Below are 21,515 nucleotides of genomic sequence, written 5' to 3'. Positions count from 1 at the left end.
TTTTTGGGCTCTGAGGGAATTGGGTTGGTGCCGGAAAGTGGACTTGAGATGCAAGATCAGTCATGATCTTGTTGAATGGCAGAGCAGGCTTGAGGGGCCATATGGCCTACTCCTGCTCCTATTTTCTGAGTTTCCTATGTAAAAGGTACAATATGAAAAGGCGCAGGAACAGAGAAACACGGTGGTGTATTTACCTGGTAGGTTGTAGCTTCGAGGTGGTCAGTAAATTTTTCATTTAACCCTGGGTTTAAAACGAGTTAATGCAATGGCACAGGTTGTGAGGCTTTTGCGCAAAGCAGGGCTGTAGGTCTGCTGCAGCATCACCTATGCACATAACATGTCTGTGTGTGCTCAGCATTTGGTAGTAACCTAGACTCTGCTCCTGCTTTATGTGGAGGAGTCAGTGGATGGATGAAGAGACAGAAAGGTTGCAAGCTTGTCTTCAAACTCTTGTCAAGCGTGTGCTTTAACTAACGTACAGATGGCCGACTAAAACTTCAATAAAGAAAGGTTGGCCAGTGATTAGAAGCGATTTACAACGATGACAGAAAGGTTGGCCAGCAAGAAGAACCGTTTACGCTGACAAAGGAAAGGTGGTCAATTCGTAAAAGCTAAAGGAAAATTGAAAATTGCAGGGATTAAGGGAAGTTATCGGCGATCCTGAGGAAAAGCCTCACTTGGGTGCTGCTCGAAAGAAAGCTGCACCATTGCCCAGAGTTTTCTGGCATGGATGATATCTAGAAATAATTAGTTCTACTGCAAGAATAACATGGATGTATTCAAACTTGAGAGGACTTAGAACTAGCTACCAATCTTGGTGATGAATCAGGCTACTGGTGTCTTAACATTAGAACAGGCACATTAATAAGACTTCTCGCTTTTATTGTGTTTTTCCTTATCAGTTGTCCCTCCCCACTTATATGGATGCAATTTTTTTTTAACATATTAGGTCAAACTGAACGTTAATCCAATATAAAAGCAAAATACTGCAGATGCTGGAAATCTGAATCAAAAACAGAAAATGCTGGAAAAACTCAGCAGGTCTGACAGCATCTGTGGAGGGAAAGACAGAGTTAACATTTCCGTTAACTCTGTCTTTCTCTCCACCGATGTTGTTAACCCTGCTGGGTTTCCCAGCATTTTCTGTGTTTGTGTTGAAAATGAATCCAACCTGACTGTGTAGGCCCCCTGAAGGTTATGCTGTTTAATAGCGGGCCTAACCTTATTCCCAAGGTTTGGTGGTTGCCTCACTACATGCTCCAGTCGGAAGAAGCAGCAGATAGCGTATACAGACCCTATAGCCTGAAGGGGAGGGAAAGAAAGAGAAATCTATCACCGTTCCTTCACTGTCACTGGGTCAAAATCCTGCAACTCTCTCCTAACAGCACTGTGGGTGTACCTACACCACATGGACTGCAGCAGTTCAAGAAGGCAGCTCACCACCACCTTCTCAAGGGCAATTAGGGATGGGCAATAAATGCTGGCCTCACCAACGATGCCCACATCCCGTTAATGAATAAAAAAATTACACTATTTTACACCATTTAGCCACCTCTTGACACCCTATGTGTTGACAGCCCAGGGAGCGATGTAATCCCCTGGACTGGTTTCAATTCCCTTGGTGGTCGGGGGGGTGGGAGTCTTGGAGAAATTTCTTCAAGTATTTTTTTTCCCCTTATTGGCTTTGGATTTTTTTTCGCTCTCCTTTTTGCCTGTCACAGGGAATTACATTGGCCAAGAGGATGGGTGAAGTCCAGGTTAGATTAACTACCGCAGGAGGTGTGATCAATGACTGAAGTAGTGGCTGGAAGTCCCCAAAAGCTTTGGCACAAAGTTGAAAAAACGTCTAGTGCCACCAGTAGTGTGGAGTGTTGCATTCTATGGATGTGGGAGTTGGATTCTGAAGAAAGAGGATGAGGGGAGGAGAACGGTCTTTGAAATGGGGATTTAGCGGAGGATGGTCAGAATCAGCTGGATGGACAGAAAGGCCAGTGAGTGGGTTACATCAAGAGTAGAAGTTCAGGAATCAAAATGGCTGCCAAGTACAGTTAGAGAGAGAAAGATAGCCAAGTACAGGCATTGTAAACGAAGACAGACAGTCTTATCCTGGTAACAATTGAAGGAGAAACTGGGGGTAAGAACAGAAGAGGAAGAAGAATAATCGGATGGGTGGATAACATTGAGACGTGGACTGAGGGAGGCTTGATGAAAATCAGGGAAGAAGCAAGACGATGCCAATTAAGGCTATGATGGAAATGAACAAACGGGGGTGGCTGGGAGGTATGGAAAGAAAGGGCTGAAGGAGGGATTGGTAAGAAGTTTTTTAGGTAGGATGGCCTTGCCAGGTTTGGATGAGCTAGCTATTCCTCCTCTGCACGGCATGTAAGTGCATGTAGAGCTTCCTGATTTTAGCATGGGCAGACTTGTGGGTAAGTGATCTCTCACATTCTGTGGAAATTTCCGTTTATCAGCCTGTACTTGAACCTGAGTGGATTTGGATGTACATTTAGCACTACAAGTCCATGAGCTGACTAAATGGGAGTGATCATTTGATGTTTGCCTGAAGGAGACAGAGGCTTAACGGTTTTTTTTTGATTATGTCATTTTTTGGGTGCGGGGCGTTAAATGTTTATTTTTTCTTCCCTGTACAATATACCACCTCTGCTCAGATGAATGAAGTTCTGGCTCCACAAAGTTTGAGCTTCCAGTGGGAATTAGATCCATTGGCATTAGTCTGGTGGCACAGATTCCATAGGACCCTACAAAGGGCAATTGGACATGTCCTTGAACTTAGGAACTCAAACCTGGGAATTACTGTCAGGATTACTGGGTCAAAATACTTATTGTGTCCCTATTTTATTTCTCTGTTTTCCGTTTTGTTGGAGGTACCAACCTGTTTTTAAAATAAATCTTTTGAACACGCTATTTGCCTGATAATATCCTTGTCAGATATTTTCCCGGGCCTGTTTGGGCAAAGGTCCAGTGTTTTACCCTGCATTTCTCTTGAGGCATTAGGCACAAGTTCATGCACCTGCTTAAAGACATTGCGTAAGCTCCTTGTGTCTGGTCAAGGGTTTCAATTTAGATTCTGTCCATTTTTCTTTTCCTCTCAGATTCACCGTCAACGAGTTTGGCACTTTAATAATAAAAGACTCTGTCCCAGAGGATGCTGGGAGTTACACCTGCCTCGCGTCGAACGTGATTGGAACAGACCGGGAGGAAGCGAAGTTGAAATATTCAGGTAAGGGGAGCAAATGTGGAGTGCACCTGGAGTAATAACTGCTGTCAAATCCACCCTCAGGCAGAGAAAGAGGGAGAGGGGTCTGGCTGCACACGCTTGCTCTGGTTTAAGCTGCTACAACGCAGGTCAGGAAAAGAAACCACTTCAGAGACACGTGAAACATGTAAGATTCTGAGGGGGTTTGACAGGGAAGATGCTGAGAGGACATTTCCCCTCCTGGAGGATTCTAGAACTAGAGGGCGCAGTTTCAGAAAAAGGGGTTTCCCATTTAAGACGGGGATGAGAACGAATTTCATCTCTCGGAAGGTCCTGAGTCTTTGGAATTCTCTTCCGCAGAGAGCAGCAGAGACTGGGCCGTTGGATATATTCAAGGCTGAGTTAGACAGATTTTTAATAGATGAGGGGTTCAGGGATTGTGTGGGGTAGGCAGGAAAGTGGAGCTAAGGCTACAATCTGATCAGCCAAGATCTTATTGAATGATGGAGCAGGCTCGAGGGGCTGAATGGCCTACTTCCTGCTCCTAGTCCTTATGTCCTTCTGACGTTCATTCGTAGTTGATATATTTTTCCTTCATTTGTAATTATATTAACAGTTAAGCGGGGCTGGAATGCAGAACAATTTCAACATTGTTCAGAGGTAAATCAGAATGAAGGTGGGATGTCTTTTCAGGTTGCTTGCGTCCTTTTGTGATCCAGTGCCCATTCTAACCAGACTGTGTCTGTGCACCTGCAGAGATCCCCACCATCACTGTGCTGAATCCGGTGGTGCTCGCTGCGCTCATGGAGATGGCATTCCTGGAATGTCGAACTTCAGGAGTCCCACAGCCTGAGGTCCAATGGTACAAAGGTATTGGCGACGCAATCGGTGGAGAGTTTCCTGGACGCTATCCCACAGCCCACTGCTGTTGTGACGCTGGTAGTGGAGTGAGCAGTACAGAGCCTGTGTCAATTAAAATTCGAATATGCAACACCATATGTGCTGTGCCTGGCATGTTGAACGAACAGCGATTTAAATTTATGAGAATTACTAAGGATACATGAGTCAGCAGAATATTGATGTTACTCAGGGTCATGGGGACGGTGCAGCATCACTCGGGGTCAATCTGGAGGACGGTATTACACAGTTAATCCGGAGTACAGTATTACTCAGGGTCAATCTGGGAGTACAAAATTACTTAGGGGTCAGCCCGGGAGTACAGTATTACTCAGGGTCAGCCCGGGAGCACAGTATTATTCAGGGTCAGTCCTGGAATACAGTATTACTCAGGGTCAGTCCAGGAGTACAATATTACTCAGGGTCAATCTATGAGTACAATATTACTCAGGGTCAACCTGGGAATACAATATTACCCGGTCAATCTGGGAGTATGATATTACTTGGTCAATCCTAGAGTACAGTATTACTCAGGGTCAGTTGGAGTGCAAAAGTACTCAGGGTCTATCCAGAAGTCTGGTCTTACTCAGGGTCAATCCGGGAGTACAGTATTACTCGGTCAATCCAGGAGTACGGTTTTACTCAGTGTCAGTCCAGGAGTACACTATTACTCAGCGTCAGTCTGGGAGTACATTATTACCCAGGGTCAGTTGGAGTACAAAATTACTCAGGGTCTATCCGGAAGTATGGTATTACTCAGGGTCAGTCCGGGAGTACAGTCTTACTCAGGATCAGTCCGGGAGTGCAGAATTCTGGAGCAACAATGCCTAGTACTATGGTGTTTTGAAACAGTGAGTAGGGAGAAACCGTTCCCATTGATGGAAGGGTCAAGAACCAGAGTGAAAGTCGTTCGCAGGGTGTGGTGTCAGGTTTGTGGAGGGATGAAAACAAACTATCCATCTAAATAGTTGCAAGAACTGCATTAAATGGTGGGAAAAAATTTGACTTTAAATCTTTTCAGGAATCTTCTCAAAAGTGTTTTTTTGAATACAAAAATATCTTGTGTGTGATAATGACGCTGAATTGTATTTCTGAGTAGGTGATCTGGAGCTGACCCTGGCCCCGTTTGCAGAAGTTGACCCAGTTCATGGTACACTAATGATAAGGGAGGTGCAGGAGATGGATGCTGGAGAGTATAGCTGTGTGGCCACCAATGAGGCTGGCACCACCTCTGCCACAGTCATGTTAGACGTTGGGTGTAAGTTGTGCTCTGCAGATTTTAAGAACTCATTACAAACCAGTTCTCTTCTGGTCTTGTGTGGCCGTTAATTGAAGATGTCGTGGAGCTTTGTGAGCTGTGTCTGATGTATTCCTGCCTCCTTTTTTTCAGCTGCCCCTCTGTTCTCAGAGACCCCCTCTGATGTCTCTGTGACGATCGGTGATAACGTGACGTTACCTTGCCGTGCAGTTGGAGACCCCGCTCCACAGGTCACCTGGCAACGACTTGACGGACAGCCCCTCTTTGCCAAAGCTGATTCAATGAGCTTTGTTAGCCAGCTGGAGACAGGCAGCTTGTTCATAGAGAGTAAGTATAAGGGGTTCTGCAATAGAGTTGTCCAGAAAATGCTGATAGCTACAGGTATGGCTACGCTGTTTTAGGCATGTGTGCTCACACAATATTTCATATCTGCATGTTTCCCTGACAAACATCTACCTCTATTCTGTGAGCGAGGAAGTAAAATAGTCATAAAAATCACTGGCATAAAAACAAAATGTGTAATGCTTGTCTTTTAGTGATCAGCTTGTGGTAAGCCTGGTCCCGTGTACAGATGCCATGTCCGTGCTCAGCCCTCCAATTCCATGTTGGTCACAGCTGATTTATGCGTGTTATCAACCAGCTGGCAGTTGTGGATCAGTCCCATGCCCATGGTCCTAACATTCTAGCTTACCAATGAAAGAATTGGCATCTTCTTCCTTTTCCCTTGTTTTGTTTGTCTGTCCACTTTTTGAGCCAAGACTCTAAGCTCCAGGCACCTGCTGAAGCAAAAGGCCCATGGCGGGGTTAGCGCCTTACTAGTCAGGGGCTGCCCGACTTGAGGCTGTCAGTAGCTGACCAGTGGGACATGATGATCCCTCCCCATGTCGGGGACAATCCAGAGCACCCGTTCTCTATGCCAATTGAGTTGCGCCTGTAACTGCTGTCTCCAGCGAAACTGGAGCATCCACTCCAAATTGCAAGCCTGGACAAAATTTATGGAGAACCGGGGCTGCCCATACATTAGGGTCTCTCTCTTGACTTCCCCGGTTGAGTTTATAGGAGTGCAGAGCACTATGTTTGGCACCAGCTTGGTTGCAGGAGTTGCTGGAAAGATAACATGTTTCTAGATCAGTCTGCCGGATTTTTCATCAGGGTTTACTCCCTTATCCTTCAACTCTCCCGACGTATCCGCAAGACAGTGAAGCTATTTGCCCACAGCTGCGAATTTGGTTCAGAAGTATCGGGGCATGTCTGCATGGCGGCCTGCATGTCTGATGGCCAAATCTCCTCCCAGTTCTCTGACGCTTTAGCCTGGAGCTTCAAGGGGTCAGGGGCAAAGGACTCGCTGATGGAGAGATGTGTCCTGGCAGGAAGAGACTTACACATTTGACTCTCTTTTTCACATTGCTGCTAGCCAGTGGTGTTGGCTTGAAAATGAGAAGCAAACCAGAACACAAAGGTGGAAAGCCTGCTCACACTCTTCACCCACATACTGGATGCATCACATCGACCTGTTGGACACACAAAGCTATTGGGACCTTTGAATAGTTCCATGTCAACAGTAAGACAGGGAGTGAAACAAAGAAAGCAATCTGCGACTGCCTGACCTTACTTTATGTTGGATCTTTACATTCAGCAGAGACACTTACCCCTACAGTTCAGCCTGCATTCAGACCCAGGATCCGTATATTCATTTACAATATGCTACCTTGTTTGACAATCCCATTCTCTGGAAAACAACTTGTGCAGAAACAAGTTCACAATGTGGAATGTTGATTCAATACATAAAAACCTTTCTCATTAATTCCATATAAAAAAGCAGATGATTTATTGTGAAGATGCCCAGAGACCCAATTCTGTTTAATTCCACTTATTAATAGCCATAGATTCAGGCATTCACCTGGCATGAGTCAGCTGTGGTGTCTGGTTCTCCCCCTTCCCAGCTAGTACCGGACTTACCCCTCTTTACTTTTTTTACAGGTGTGTGGTTGGATGATGAAGCCAGGTATGTGTGCGAGGCGCAGAACAAGTTTGGAGTGATCCGTGCAGAAGCAGCACTGACTATCACCGGTCTTGGTGAGTCACAGGATGCTATAACCCAGAAACAGGCCCATTAGGTCTGCATCAGTATGCCTTTCCCCACATGAACTTCCCCATACCTTTTTAACATTTCTCTTTTTAAAGCAAATATCTAACTCGGAATCACAGAATCACAGTGCAGAAGAGGCCCTTCGGCCCATCGAGTCTGCACCGACAGGTGAGAAACACCTGACCTATCTACCTAACCCCATTTACCAGCACTTGGCCCATAGCCTTGACTGTTATGACGTGCCAAGTGCTCATCCAGGTACTTTTTAAAGGATGTGAGGCAACCCGCCTCCACCACCCTCCCAGGCACTGCATTCCAGACCATCACCACCCTCTGGGTTCCTCACATCCCCCCTAAACCTCCTGCCCCTCACCTTAAACTTATGCCCCTTTGTGACTGACCCTTCAACTAAAGGGAACAGCTGCTCCCTATCCACCCTGTCCATGCCCCTCATAATCTTGTACACCTCGATCAGGTCGCCCCTCAGTCTTCTCTGCTCCAACGAAAACAACCCAAGTCTATCCAACCTCTCTTCATAACATAACATCCTGGTGAATCTCCTGTGCACCCCCTCCAATGCAATCATATCCTTCCTATAATGTGGTGACCAGAACTGCACACAGTACTCCAGCTGTGGCCTCACCAAGGTTCTATACAACTCCAACATAACCTCCCTACTTTTGTAATCTATGGCTTGATTGATAAAGGCAAGTGCCCCATATGCCTTTTTCACCACCCCACTAACATGCCTCTCCGCCTTCAGAGATCTATGGACACACACTCCAAGGTCCCTTTGTTCCTCAGAACTTCCTAGTGTTATGCCATTCATTGAATACTTCCTTGTCAAATTATTCCTTCCAAAGTGTATCACCTCACACTTTTCAGGGTTAAATTCCATCTGCCACTTACCTGCCCATTTGATCATCCAGTCTATATCTTCCTGTAACTCCATTAAGAACGATTTTTGGCAGCAGCTTCAGCAGTGTTTTCCAGACAGAGAATTCCACATTTGAACCAACTTCTGTGCAAAGATTTTTTTCTGCAACATTATTTTTCATCACATTAGTGATTGCCTTAAGTTTATGCTGCCTCATTCCCACCCCATTGACCAGTTTTGGGCTATCACTATTTATCCTAATATGATTTTAAAGACTTCTCCCTTCACCTTCTCAGTTCTGGTGAGAAAACCCTTAACATTTGAGTCTCTCTTCCTGACTGAAAGCCCCTGTTTTTTTTATTCATTCATGGGATGTGGGCGTCGCTTGCTAGGCCAGCATTTATTGCCCATCCCTAGTTGCCCTTGAGAAGGCGGTGGTGAGCTGCCTTCTTGAACCGCTGCAGTCCATGTGGTGTAGGTACACCCACAGTGCTGTTAGAAAGGGAATTCCAGGATTTTGACCTAGTGACAGTGAAGGAACAGTGATATATTTCCAAGTCAGGATGGTGAGCGACTTGGAGGGGACCTGTTAATGTCCTATAATGAACCTGTACCGCACTTTTTCCATGATTGTTATACCATCCTGCTGACTGGGTACCCAAAACTCCTCATAATGTTCTAACAATAGTCATGTAAGTGATGGCAACAGAGTGAGAGGCTTAAGGGTTGCAGTGAGGGCAGTACAAGTGGAGCCCCACACTACACTTGACCGTGCCATTCCGAGCTTGGGCATACCATTGCAGGCAGGGTTTCCTAACCGTTACTCTTCACCTTTCTTGGTATATTTATTCCACATGCTCAGGAAAGAGAGACCAGATTTTGCACTGGATAAGAAGGAGGTGGTTTCTGCCTGTTGGTAAATCTGTTCCAACCCATTCTACCTTTTCCATATATCCTGATGAATAGAAAGTATGATTATCTGAATGCCAACACAATTCTGGTGGGGCTGCAGCAGATTTTAGTGGCTGCTTGGGCAGAATGGGCCTGGCGACCATCCTCTTTCCTTGTTACTTTTTATACCATTGAGGTATTTGACTCTTGGGGCACAGGCCATTTCTCTCAAACTAAACATTTAGACAGCTGTATGACTCACACGGCAGGCTTGGCACTCCATGTTGTAGTGCTCAGCTCCGTGGTCGTCTTTGTATCCACATCCCTTCTTTTAGTAAATACCTAAGTTTTTTTATTCAAATAAAATAGCTGCTGATTGTTTTACAAGACAATGATTTCCTTTTTGTTCAGATTGCCTCGATTTTTTTTTTATTTATTCTGAAACGAACGCTCCACAGCTGTTACAAAGCTGGATGTGGCCGCTCAGAGACTATATAGAATGAGGAGGTTTAATGAGGCTGCACAAAGGGGAAGCTGGAGTGAAAACAACCTTCTTCCTCTCGGGTTATAATGCTGGAATTTATTGATCACACAGAGCAGTTCAATCTGCAGTGAAATGCTGAATTGTTCGTGCCTGACTCGATCCTTCTGTTTTCATCTAAAGTTGCCCCTGAAGTGGTAGCTAGTGCCCCAGTTGTCAATGTGCTGGAGGGTCGGTCTCTGACATTACCATGTGTGGTGCTGGCTGCTAACCCCTTTCCTGAACGTTTCTGGTTGAAAGACAACCAGCTGGTGAGTATGTGCTTTGAGACCTTTCCTATCTCGAAACTTTTCTCCTTGCACTTTCAGCTATCTCAAAAACCAAGACAGGCTTTCCAGCGCAGGCTGCCTGATAGCAATCAGACGTCAGAACCCCGGGCTGACTTTTCTCAAGCCTGGGCCTGGATACTGCTGCCAGATATTGAACCCTAATCGCTGTCCATGGTGCGATCAGCCATCTCTGCACAGACCAAGAATCCAACCTGGACCTTCTGGTTTGAATGACTTAGTGTGATCATGGTCAATGCCTTTACTCGCGTGGCTATGGGCAGAGCTCAGATATTTGATTTTAAATAAGCTATTAGAATTTCCACCCACCAAAAACTGAAACTGTTCCAGTTCATTTCACTGGGGAGGCAGGCTATTTGTTGCTGGACTACTAATCCAGAGGCCTAGGGTAATGCTCTGGGGACCAAGGTTCGCATGGCGGATGGTGGAATTTAAATTCAATAAAAATCTGGAACTAAAAGTCTAATGATTACCATGAAACCATAGCCGATTCTCGTAAAAACCCATCTGGTTCACTAATGCCCTTTAGGGGAGGAAATCTGCCTTCCTTACCTGGTCTGGCCTACATGTGACTCCAGACCCACAGCAATGTGGTTAACTCTTAAATGCCTCTCTGAACAAGGGCAATTAGAGATGGGCAATAAATGCTGGCCTAGCCAGCGACGCCCACATCCCATGAACGAGTAAAAAAACTGCGGGACAATTCACCTACAGAGGCAGAGGAAAGATTCATCCCATCCATCAGAGCTGGGTTCAGATGCAAGTTGCAGAGGTGAATGGACTGCCTGCCAGCTGACAGCCACAGTTACCATATGGAGCAGTAGTTTATTTTATTCAGTCGTGGGATGTGGTCAAGGCCAGCATTTATTGCCCATCACTGGTTACCCTTGAGAAGGTGGTGGTGAGCTGCCTACTTGAACCGCTGCAGTCCCTGTGGTGTAGGTACACCCACAGTGCTGTTAGGGAGGGAGTTCCAGGTTTTTGACCCAGGGACAGTGAAGGAATGGCGATATATTTGCAAGCCAGGAGGGTGTGTGTACTTGCAGACACTGGTGTTCCCTTGTATCTGTTGCCCTTGTTCTTCTCGGTGGTCGAGGTCGGGGGTTCGGAAGGTGCTGTTGAAGAATAACAAAGAAATTTTCTATAAACCACAGTCTTGGGGCTACCCCAGTGAACAAATGCAAAACCTAGTGTTGATGTGAGCTATACACTTCAGGGAGACCCGCGCTTTCGTGTCCACATTGTTATGACCTCAATTGGGGCAACTGATGCTACAATTATCCTCAGATGTATGGTCAGTGGAAGGGAAAATAAGTTAAGATTCTTGTTCTTGACATCGGTGCAGTGAGACCCGTTCTAAAGTTGCCATATGAAAATCAGATGTGGAAATTCGGCTATGAGACCCTCTGTGGTCAGATGGTTGGCCCAACAATATTAGGAATGAGGCTCAGAGGTTGAATGAGAAACCAGAAATGGCTGGCAGGAGGAGTCAACACATTGCGAGAGGAAGTGAAAACAGGGGAAGGCAGAACTGGAAAACGAAACAGAAACGTGCCCTGTAACGCTGACTACACAGAGAGTAATACGGTTCTTCACCTCTTAGAGAATTGTCATTTCCGAGAGTTTATTCTGCATTCCCTCCTTGCTTCCCTGCAGCTAAGTTTGGACAGGCGTCTGTCAATCCGAAGCGATGGCAGTTTCCATATTGAGAGAGCAGAGCAAGGAGATGCTGGGAGATACATGTGCACCATCAGAAATGTAGTGGGATCTGTTAATAAGACCATCACAGTGCACATACATGGTGAGTAGGGTGGCGAGGGATACGGTGATTATTTTTGCAACCATTTCTAGTTTCATTGTGGTGCCTGAGCGTATCTGCTGTCAGTATTACCAAGGCTGGAAGTCCATTGGGATGATTCTGTGCTGTCTTCTTACTTAGTTTCACCTCCTGTTTGTAAACAGAATCCATTGACAATGGCTCTCTGAGCTCGTACATGGTGCTTTGAGATGCCTCTCTCTCCACACGAGGAAGCATTTGTTCCTGACCCTCTGTTTCCCAGTGATACGTGGTCAAGGTGAAGCCTCAGGAGATGGATTGATGAGCAAAAACCTGGTGTATCCTGTTTGTGTTCCCATGTGCCTATGTGGCCTAGGGAACTGCACATTTCTTCAATTAGTGAAAGTGAACAAGCAATAAACAGAAGGAGGCTAATTGCAATCAGAATTGTTTACACAAGGATTTTGATAGTGAGCTTTGCTATTTAACCTGGAGCAGACCACTGGAAACCTTAAGGTACAGATGGGACTTTTCATCTGAAAATTTCCCCTGGAGTTTGGTATCCTGCTGCCTGGCTGAACTTTAGAGACACAAGCTTGCGCAATCAGTGGTCCTCCTTACGCATAACTGCTCCTTTACACAGCCAGACTGTGGTGGCACTGGATGAGATTGGACGCTTCCTGTAGTGGCCACCATTGTACCTGGTGATGGCTGAAGAGAATGGGAGCAAAACCTGTGGGCGAAAATGGATTGGGAAGGATGACCCGACAGCACTGGGGGTTGATACTGACACTGTCCAAATTCCTCCCGATTAATAAATACCAACCTCAACTGGGTCACCCAAGGGAAACACTGAATTCCGGAATTGCTTCAACACCAAGGGAGGAGACTAATTTAAAGGGTGGTTGATACAGAGCCATTGTGATGTAACCCCTTGGGACTCATTTTTTTTTGGGGTCGGTCAACAAAGAAGGACACAGGGAAACTGACTGACTGCTTTAGAAAGAAAGTGCAGAATATGTTTTGAAATTGTAAGTTATGAATAATATCAGTTTGCCTCTGTATATGGCCTTTTTTAAGATGTGTATTTCTTTGATATAGTACTTCCATCAATTAAACCTGGACGTACTGTTTACATCACTGATGAGGGGGTGGCCGTCACTCTGTTGTGTGAAGCCAACGGTGTTCCTAAACCAACAATCGTCTGGTCCAAGGTATGACCTAACCACAAGGCACTGTCTAATACATAATCAAATCACAGGGTCCTAACATAGGTTACTATGTAAATGGGAAAGAGTCTGAACCTACAAACCATGCAATAGACGTTGCCGGCTCATTTTGGAAGGATATAAAAGAATTGGAAAAGGTGCAGTGTAGCTTCACAATGATGTTACCACTAAGGGAAGTTTCCATTTGAAAGAGAGGATTGAGGAGTTGGGACTGCTTTCACTACAGTCGGGAAGGTTAATACTACTGTGTGGGGCTTCACTGATCTGGGAGTATTGAGCCTGGGTGGGAAAAGTAGTAGAGTGCTCTACACTCATAATACGGACACCCTGTTGAGTACTAAGAATTTAATACTATGGAAAGCATTATGTAATGATCAGGTGTGTTCCTCAAGGGGTTTGAGAACAGATTAGAGGGAGAGCCTCTCCTCTGCTCCCTCTGTAACCCACCCCTGTAGGGTTTCTCTATTCTCTTTCCAATAGCCAGCTTTAAAGTGGTCTTATTCTAGTGCACTGCAGTGAACAGCAGACAGGCAGTTCCCCTGATGTGTATGGATGATCCAAACTTTGACAAAACTGATAGCATTATAGACTGTACACGTCAGTTATTGGATAAAGGGCCCCGGGCAGAAAGTTTAATCTGCAGAAGCTGTCTGTGATCTGCCAGTCAGCAGTGATAATTTGTCGCTTGTTGGAGTCTGACTGACCTGCACAAAACATCACCTGATGATAAATTCAAAATACGAGTGTAGAGCATAATAGGCAACGTCCTGCATAGCGAATGAGAAAACAGTGAAGCAAACATGCTGGGGCATTGACAGAGGATTGAGAACAGGTCACCTTCCTGCTCTTTTATGTAGAAATGACACACGGGATAATGAAACCAAGAGGTGGGGAAGGGACTGACGTGAGGATTACCATTAGAAACATTTTTCTACTGAAAATGTTACGTGTTCATTGTTTTTTAATATCCTTTCCAGGGAAGAGAACCCTTGCCTAGACAAGAGCCACAACGTTCCATTGATGCAAGCGGGAACCTCATGATCCCATTTCCATCATCAGAAGATTCTGGAGTCTACATCTGCACCGCGACCAACGTAGTGGGGTTTGCCAGCAGAGAAATGCAGCTGTTTGTCCACAGTAAGGAGAATAGTGATGTTACAGTTAGATTTGTATACACCCAGACCTGTCAAACCAGATAAAGTCACATACTACACTCACCCTGCTGGGGGTTAAAGCATGCAGCAGAAGAAGAATCCGGAGTCCTGCAAGGGACTGGGGTGGGGGGGGGTGGTGGAGGGCCAAGGGATGAATAGTAGATTAAAGTTTCCAAAACCTGAAACCCTAACCCCAATGCACCCACTTCAGCTTTTAATAGAGCTGGGTTTGTGACATGGGTGTGACTAACCTGCTTTCAGAGGTGGGCCACGTATTTAAATATGTAAATAAAGCTGAGTGCTTCAGATTTTACCATGTCCATTTTAATGGTTGTGAGATGCTTTTTCCAGGTCTTGGGAAACCCACTAGTTGAAGAGAGGTGACCAAGGCTGGAGCCAGAGGTAAGTACCTTTCTAGCACTGCTTGTGGGCCAGGAGAAGCAGGAGATCTCCCCTCTGGTCCCAAACTCCCTCAAGCAAACCTGATGTGATTTGCTCCCCTCTACCTGTGATCGAATGACACCCCGCACCCCCCTCCCCACAAACCCAAAAGCCACCATGTCTTCGACCCTCCGACTCCTGCGATCTCCCTCAGTCCCCCCACTCCTGCCAGTCCTCCGCTCATGACTGCTCCACTTAGCTCTTCCACATCGACTCAGCTTGCGTACAAGACTCACAGATCAACATGAATGGGATGAAAGGAACTGAAAGCGCCAGAAAGACTTAATATTAGTGCGGCTCGGCTATTAAACATTTGGCTTGATTTTGAAATTTTTTTCCCCTTTGCAGCGAAACCAAAGATTGGTGGAATGAGCCCAGGTAATTTGGACGAGCCAATCGAAATCACTGCCACGGCTGGGATGGAGGTGACACTACCCTGTGAGGTTCAGGGATCCCCTCCTCCTATCATCAGGTGGAAGAAAGACGCCCGCCTGGTGCCATTCATGTCAGCCAGGTGATGTATTTCTACATTCAGTGAAGAGTTTCAGCTCACATAGCAGCGAGGCCTGCAACTCAAGGCAAGGTTCCTGGCACTATGATGGCTGCTTCTATTACAAGGTTTATCTTGGCTGAGTTGCTAGCACTCCTGTATATGAGTCAAAACGTCAGAGATTCAAGTCACAATATGGATTTGAGCATGTAATCCCAGTTGGCACCTCAGTGCTGTATGGAGGGAGTGTTACATTGCTGGAGATGTGGCCTTTTACATGCCTCTTTTTAAATGGAGGCCCCATCTGCCTGCTGAAGTGGATAGAAAAAGCCTAGTGATACTATTCAAAGCGCAGCAAGTTCTCCTGGTGTCTTGGCCAGCATTTCTCCCCTAACCATTATCGTCAAAGCAGGACACCTGACAATTCATTCATTTGCTGTTTGTAGGATCTTGCTGTGCCCAAATAGCTGGCATTCTTGTTAACATCATAACAGTGACTGCACTTCCAAAGTAAGTGGAGAACACTTTGCAATGTCCTGAGGGTGTGAAAGGCACTCTCCCCCAATCTTCTCCAGCCCCCTTCCAATTATCTTGACTATATGTTATTCTGCGGCTGTAGTAGTTTACTTAGTATTGAAAGATTGAGTGCCGTCCACTGGTAAAGTTAAACACACACAGTGAAAGCCCAACTAACCATGTTTCATTGTGTTCCACTAAAATGTGATACAGAAGTTAACTTATTCAACGGATGAGAGGACCATGAAATCTATGATTGAGAACATTACCTCAGGGTATCTGAGACAGGTTCTGGAGAAGTTTTTGCTGGAAATTAGGAATATACGGAAAGAATCTGACTGCACCAGCAATATTTTTTCTGAAAGCCATGTTGCCTTCCTGGTGCCAGAGTTAAAGACATCTCCTCAGGGCCGGAGAGGAACTGGCAGTGGAGAGCAAGGATATTGTTGCCATGGTCCCCCTGAGGGAGTATGAGCAGCTAGGGGCTAAATTAACAAGCAGAACCTCAAAGTTGTTAATCTCTGGATTACTACCTGAGCCACGAGCAAATTAGTAAAGGGTAAATAAGATTAGAGATTTGAAAGCGTGACTCAAGGATTGGTGTGGGAGAAATGGGTTTTGATTCATGGGGCGTTGGTACCAATATTGCAGAAGGAGGGAGCTGTGCCATTGGGATAGCATCCAACTGAATCATGCAGGGACCAGTGTCCTGGCGAATTGTATTTTTAAAAATTCATTCATGGGATGTGAGCATCGCTGGCTGGGTTGGAATTTATTGCCCTTCCCTAATTGCCCTTGAGAAGATGGTGATGAGCTGCCTTTTTGAACCACTGCAGTCCATGTGGTGTAGGTACACCCACAGTGTTGTTAGGGAGGGCATTCAGGATTTTGACCCAGCGATAGTGAAGGAATGGCGATATATTTCCAAGTCAGGATGGTGAGTGGCTTGGAGGGGAACTTCCAGGTGGTGTTGTTCCCATCTATCTGCTGTCCTTGTCCTTCTGGATGGTAATGGTCATGGGTTTGGAAAATGCTGTCGAAGGAGCCTTAGTGAATTGCTGCAGGGTCTCTTGTAGATGGTACACACTGATGCTACTGTGCATCGGTCGTGGAGGGAGTGAATGTTTGTTGATGGGGTGCCAATCAAGCGGGCTGCTTTGTCGTGGATGTTGTCAAGCTCCTTGAGTGTTGTTGGAGCTGCACTCATCCAGGCAAATGGAGAGTATTCCATTACATTTGTGCCTTGTAGATGGTGGACAGGCTTTGGGGAGTCAGGAGATGAGTTACTCACTGCAGAATTTCTAGCCTTTGACCTGCTCTTGTAGCTACAGTATTTATGTGGCTGGTCCAGTTCAGTTTCTTATCAATGGTCATCCCCAGGATGTTGGTAGTGGGGGATTCGGGTATGGTAATGCCATTGAATGTCAAGGGGCGATGGTTGGATTCTCTCTTATTGGAGATGGTCATTGCCTGACACTTGTGTGGCGCGAATGTTACTTGCCCCTTGTCAGCCCATGTGTGTGTGTGTGTGTAGCAGGAGTAAGTCACTTGACCCATCAAGCCTGCTCTGTGTTCAATAAGATTATGTTTGATCTGATTGTGGCCTTAACCCCATTTGCCTGCCTGTCGCCCTGTGTGAACGTTTCTTATTTTGAGCTCAAAATTCACAAAGTAAAAGGAATTCTGAGTAATATTGTGTCATATTCTGAAGGGAATTTGGAGTTTATTTGAATGTAATGACAAATGGGATTTACTATGGATCACAGTGAAAAATATACAGCACTGACAGTATTGGACAAAGTTGGTAAAGGGAAGAAATGCCTTTTTCAGCAAAATCTGATACGGTCTATTATAAAATAGTAATATGTGTAACAGAAAAAATTGCAAATGATCTCATACAATTGGAGTTATGTGCAGAGTTTCTGTAATGATAAGCAAAAGATTTCAGGAGCGCTATATTTTAAGCATTTCATGCACTCTTGGGACTCCTTGCACAGTGATGCAGACGATATCAGCAAGGAGTGTTGAAAGTTACAAAGCAGATGATTAAAGACTGAGAGGTTCTAACCATTGAAACACTGAAATTGAATGATTGTCATTGTGCTTCAAGGGCACGAGAGTTGATTTCCCCGATTGGGTTCTCCCAGTGAAGGTGGGCAATTGCAGCAAGTACTTGGTCTGCCTTCAGAAGTCAAGGCCCTCTGCTCTGGGATTTGCTCTCTAAACCTCTCTGCCTGTTTGCTTTCCTCCTCCTTCAAAACCCTTCTTCAAACTTACCTACATGACAAAGCTTTTGCTCATCTGTCTTAATATCTCCCTACATAGCTTGTTGTAAATGTTTGTCTGATATTGCGCTTTACTCCGTTAAAGGCACTGTACAAGTGAAGGTTGTTGTCATGAGATATCACTGGGTTTTATCTGATGCATGATGACTTAAGTGGTGAGAAGACACCAGGCATTTTCCCCAGAGTCGAAGGGAAGGGTCTGTACTTAGGCACCACTTCCCCAAGAGCGTTGTCAGAGGTGACACAAGCAAGTTATCTTTGAGCTATCTAAAGGGAGCAACACAACAGAACTAAAAACAGAAGGGAGGAAAAATAATGAAAGCAAAATAACATCTGTTGAATTAAAATGTCTTGTTATAGTTCGTTTTGTCATTAAACAAAATGACCAGTACAAAGCCATGTTTGACTGTAATTAGAAAACATGATCTGTGGTTTTGTTAAAAGTGGGGAGAGGTTTCCTGTGTTGGCAGAGTTGATGTGGTTATAATCTATATTGTCTACAGTAGGTTGTCAAGCCTGCATGGATCTTGAAAACTGCTCTCTGATGTATAATAATGGAAAAGAATCTTTGGCTTAGCTAAAGAGGAGCAGATGTTTGGGCAATGAATATCTAACTCAGAGCGGATATACAACTTAAGCCTTGTGTGTCGCTTTATGTGACTTTAGGGGACAATAATGTGATGCTCCTGTGGGCTGGATTTTATTTTAATGTTTAACAACTATTCTTTAATTATTATTGCAGCCAATTTTGTGCTTGTTAAGGTGTGGGATTTTGTATTCTGGGAAATGAAGCATCATCCTGTTCTGGTGACCCAGCATCAGAGTGAGAATTGCCCATTTAATAATAAATTAGGTGATAGTTTTGTCATGGGGAAGTTTTGTCCATTAGGAACCAGTCAAAACTTCATATGACCCTCCTCCCACCCCTTGTCATCTCACCCTCTCTGCATGACATTTCTCCCTCGTGTGCTTATTTAGCTTCATTTTTGTGCTTGTTAAGGTGTGGGATTTTGTGTCTGTGAAATGAATCATTGTCCTGTTCTGATGACCCGGCGTCAGTTTGAGAATTGCCCATTTAATAACAAATTAGGTGATAGTTTTGTCATGGGGAAGTTTTGTCCATTAGGAACCAGTCAAGACTTTGTTGGTTTTCCTTGTTTCTCCTTTCTGATACTCTGCCACACACAAGCATACCCCTTACCTGTCTGGACTGTAATGTTTGAACATACATTGTCCTGAGCATTGCATGTCTAAATTTAGTTGAGGAGAATGCCCTAACATGTAACCTCAGCATGAGTCTTGCAGCGTTCTGCATTAAAATGTTGGAATCCTGACTTGTTTTTCCAACCTCCTCTCTTAATCAATTGCAGAATCTCAAAAGTTCATCTGCAGCAGCCTTTCCTTTCTCTTAAACAAGCTTGCTTTGCCTAAGCACCTCTTTAATTACCTCATCTCTTGTAACTTATTTTGGTAATGTAACTAATCCTTTGCACTTACATTTCCAACTTTCTTCCCACGTTGCTTCAACAAAATTCAGTTGATTCATCACCAGGACTGGATGAGATGCACCCAAGGATTCTGAGGGAAGTGAGGGTGGAAATTGCAGAGGTATTGGTTCTAATCTTCCAATCCTTCTCAGATATGGGGGTAGTGCCAGAGGACTGGAGAATTGCAAAATGTTACATCCTTGTTTGAAAAAGGGTGTAAGAATAAACCCAGCAACTACAGCCCAGTCAATTTAACCTCCGTGGAAAATGTTAATATGGAACAAAATTCCGTTGCTTGGACCAATGTATTCTAAATAAGGAAAACCAGCATGGATTTGTTAAGGGCCAATAGTGTTTAACTAATTTGATGAAGCTTTTGATGAGGTAACAGAAGGGCTTGATCAGGGTAATACAGCTGATGTGCCGTCCATGGACTTCCATAAGGAGGTGATATAGTGCCACATAACAGGCTTGTCAGTTTTGTGCTGTAACCATTCTATGACTCAGTCTTTAAGGGCAATGTCTCATTTTCCCCTTGAGCCAAGAGACTAATGGTTTTTAAGAGAGCAGGAAGACGCCTGGTCATGAGTGGTATTAATAAATAACGGAGAATGGATCCAGATGATCATACACTGTCCTGACATCTGGAATATCATCTGAGGAATGCCAGATATAGACTTTGAATAATGTGAGATTAACTAGTCAACTGCCATAGTGTACACAGGGAATCAAGACAAAGTGTAGTCTTCAAGTCAGGAAGGGTTAGAGGGTGGAAAATAATTAGACGTGCGCTGAGGTGCCACTGCAGATTTAAGTGACATGAATGAGACAGGAACAGATGCAATCAAGTAGAGCAGGAGGGCAGGAACGTAGAATGAGGAGCGCAACATAGAGACAGATGGAATGGGGAAAATTAAGGTACAGCATAGCTTGAGGAGGGTGGAAAGAAAGAGAACGTAAATTTTCCAGGGAATGCAAGAGTGAGGTTGGAGGCTAAAAGCACTGCCTGCACTGCTGGACTTAGTGACATAAGTACTTTAAGGTAGGGAAGGGGCCAGTGATCAGGAAGTAGAAGAGATGGGAGAGTGTGGATGTGGTTGGATGTTGGGAAATGGGAGATAGGGGAGGGGAGGAAAGAGACTTTGTCAGAATGAGAGAAAATGGGGAGGTGGAAAACAGAAAATACAAAAAGGGATGAAGCAGGTGCAGTGGGATTGGGGGAGGTGGGCGTTGCAGGTGAGGTGGAAGGGGGAGAAAATGGAAAGAAGAGACTAGGGAAGCTGGAAGAAGGCAGGTGAGAAGGTGGAAGTGAGAAGTGAATGGGCAGAAAGTCTGGAGAATGTGAAGTGAAAAGGATGAAACAAAGAAGCCCACTTGATTGACACCCCATCCACCACCTTCAACATTCATTCCCTCCCTAACTGACACACAGTGGCAACAGTGTGTGCCATCAACAAGATGCAATGCAACACCTTCCAAACACACGACCTCTTCCACCTAGAAGGACAAGGGCAGTAGATGAATGGGAACACCACCACCTGCAAGTGGAACTATTATCACCATTCCTTAACAGTCACTGGGTCAAAATCCTGGAACTCCCTCTCCAACAGCACTGTGGGCGTAGCTACAATGCATGGACTCCAGCGGTTCAAGAACGCAGCTCACCTTCTCTAGGGCAAGTAGGGATGGGCACTAAATGCTGGCCTAGCCAGCGTGATGAACCCAAAAAGGAAAAGAAAGCAACTTATCTTGAATTGGAGATTGGGCCTCGGAATTTGGGAACTACAGTTCCCAGTGGGCTTCGACGGTCTCTGCACATGTGCCGGCCGTAGAATGGCTGCACACGCGCAGCTTGTTCTTTTTCCAATCTCCAGGCTCTGCACATGTGCCAGCCAGGGAACGCTCAGTTGTCACATTATTTTCAGTTCCAGGCTGGTAAACAGCCATGCGCACATGCGCTGTTCATTTTTTAAACTATGTTTAGTAGGAAACTATTCCTGCATGTAAGTGCAGAAGGTAAAGAAGAGGAAGAAAGTGAAACAGCCATGAAAAGGAGGTCAGGTGACCTCTTGCATCTCC

General features: G+C 45.1%; 1 protein-coding gene across 1 annotated transcript in view; it reads left to right on the top strand.

Annotated features, from left to right (window-relative positions):
• The window catches only part of LOC121281526 (hemicentin-1-like), a 566,775-nt gene that overhangs the window by 268,594 nt on the left and 276,666 nt on the right, over positions 1-21,515 (top strand). Inside the window, exons 13-22 of the mRNA XM_041194473.1 lie at positions 3,114-3,241; positions 3,974-4,087; positions 5,214-5,372; positions 5,505-5,699; positions 7,353-7,448; positions 9,894-10,021; positions 11,714-11,858; positions 12,936-13,048; positions 14,041-14,200; positions 15,007-15,172. Coding sequence (XP_041050407.1) covers positions 3,114-3,241; positions 3,974-4,087; positions 5,214-5,372; positions 5,505-5,699; positions 7,353-7,448; positions 9,894-10,021; positions 11,714-11,858; positions 12,936-13,048; positions 14,041-14,200; positions 15,007-15,172 — 1,404 coding nt within the window. The remainder of the gene's footprint in view (positions 1-3,113; positions 3,242-3,973; positions 4,088-5,213; positions 5,373-5,504; positions 5,700-7,352; positions 7,449-9,893; positions 10,022-11,713; positions 11,859-12,935; positions 13,049-14,040; positions 14,201-15,006; positions 15,173-21,515) is intronic.

This window comes from Carcharodon carcharias, chromosome 8 (assembly GCF_017639515.1).
Source record: "Carcharodon carcharias isolate sCarCar2 chromosome 8, sCarCar2.pri, whole genome shotgun sequence".
Lineage (NCBI taxonomy): Eukaryota > Metazoa > Chordata > Chondrichthyes > Lamniformes > Lamnidae > Carcharodon > Carcharodon carcharias.
The sequence above is the reverse complement of the archived record's forward strand: the minus strand, read 5'-3'. Positions and strand labels throughout refer to the sequence as shown.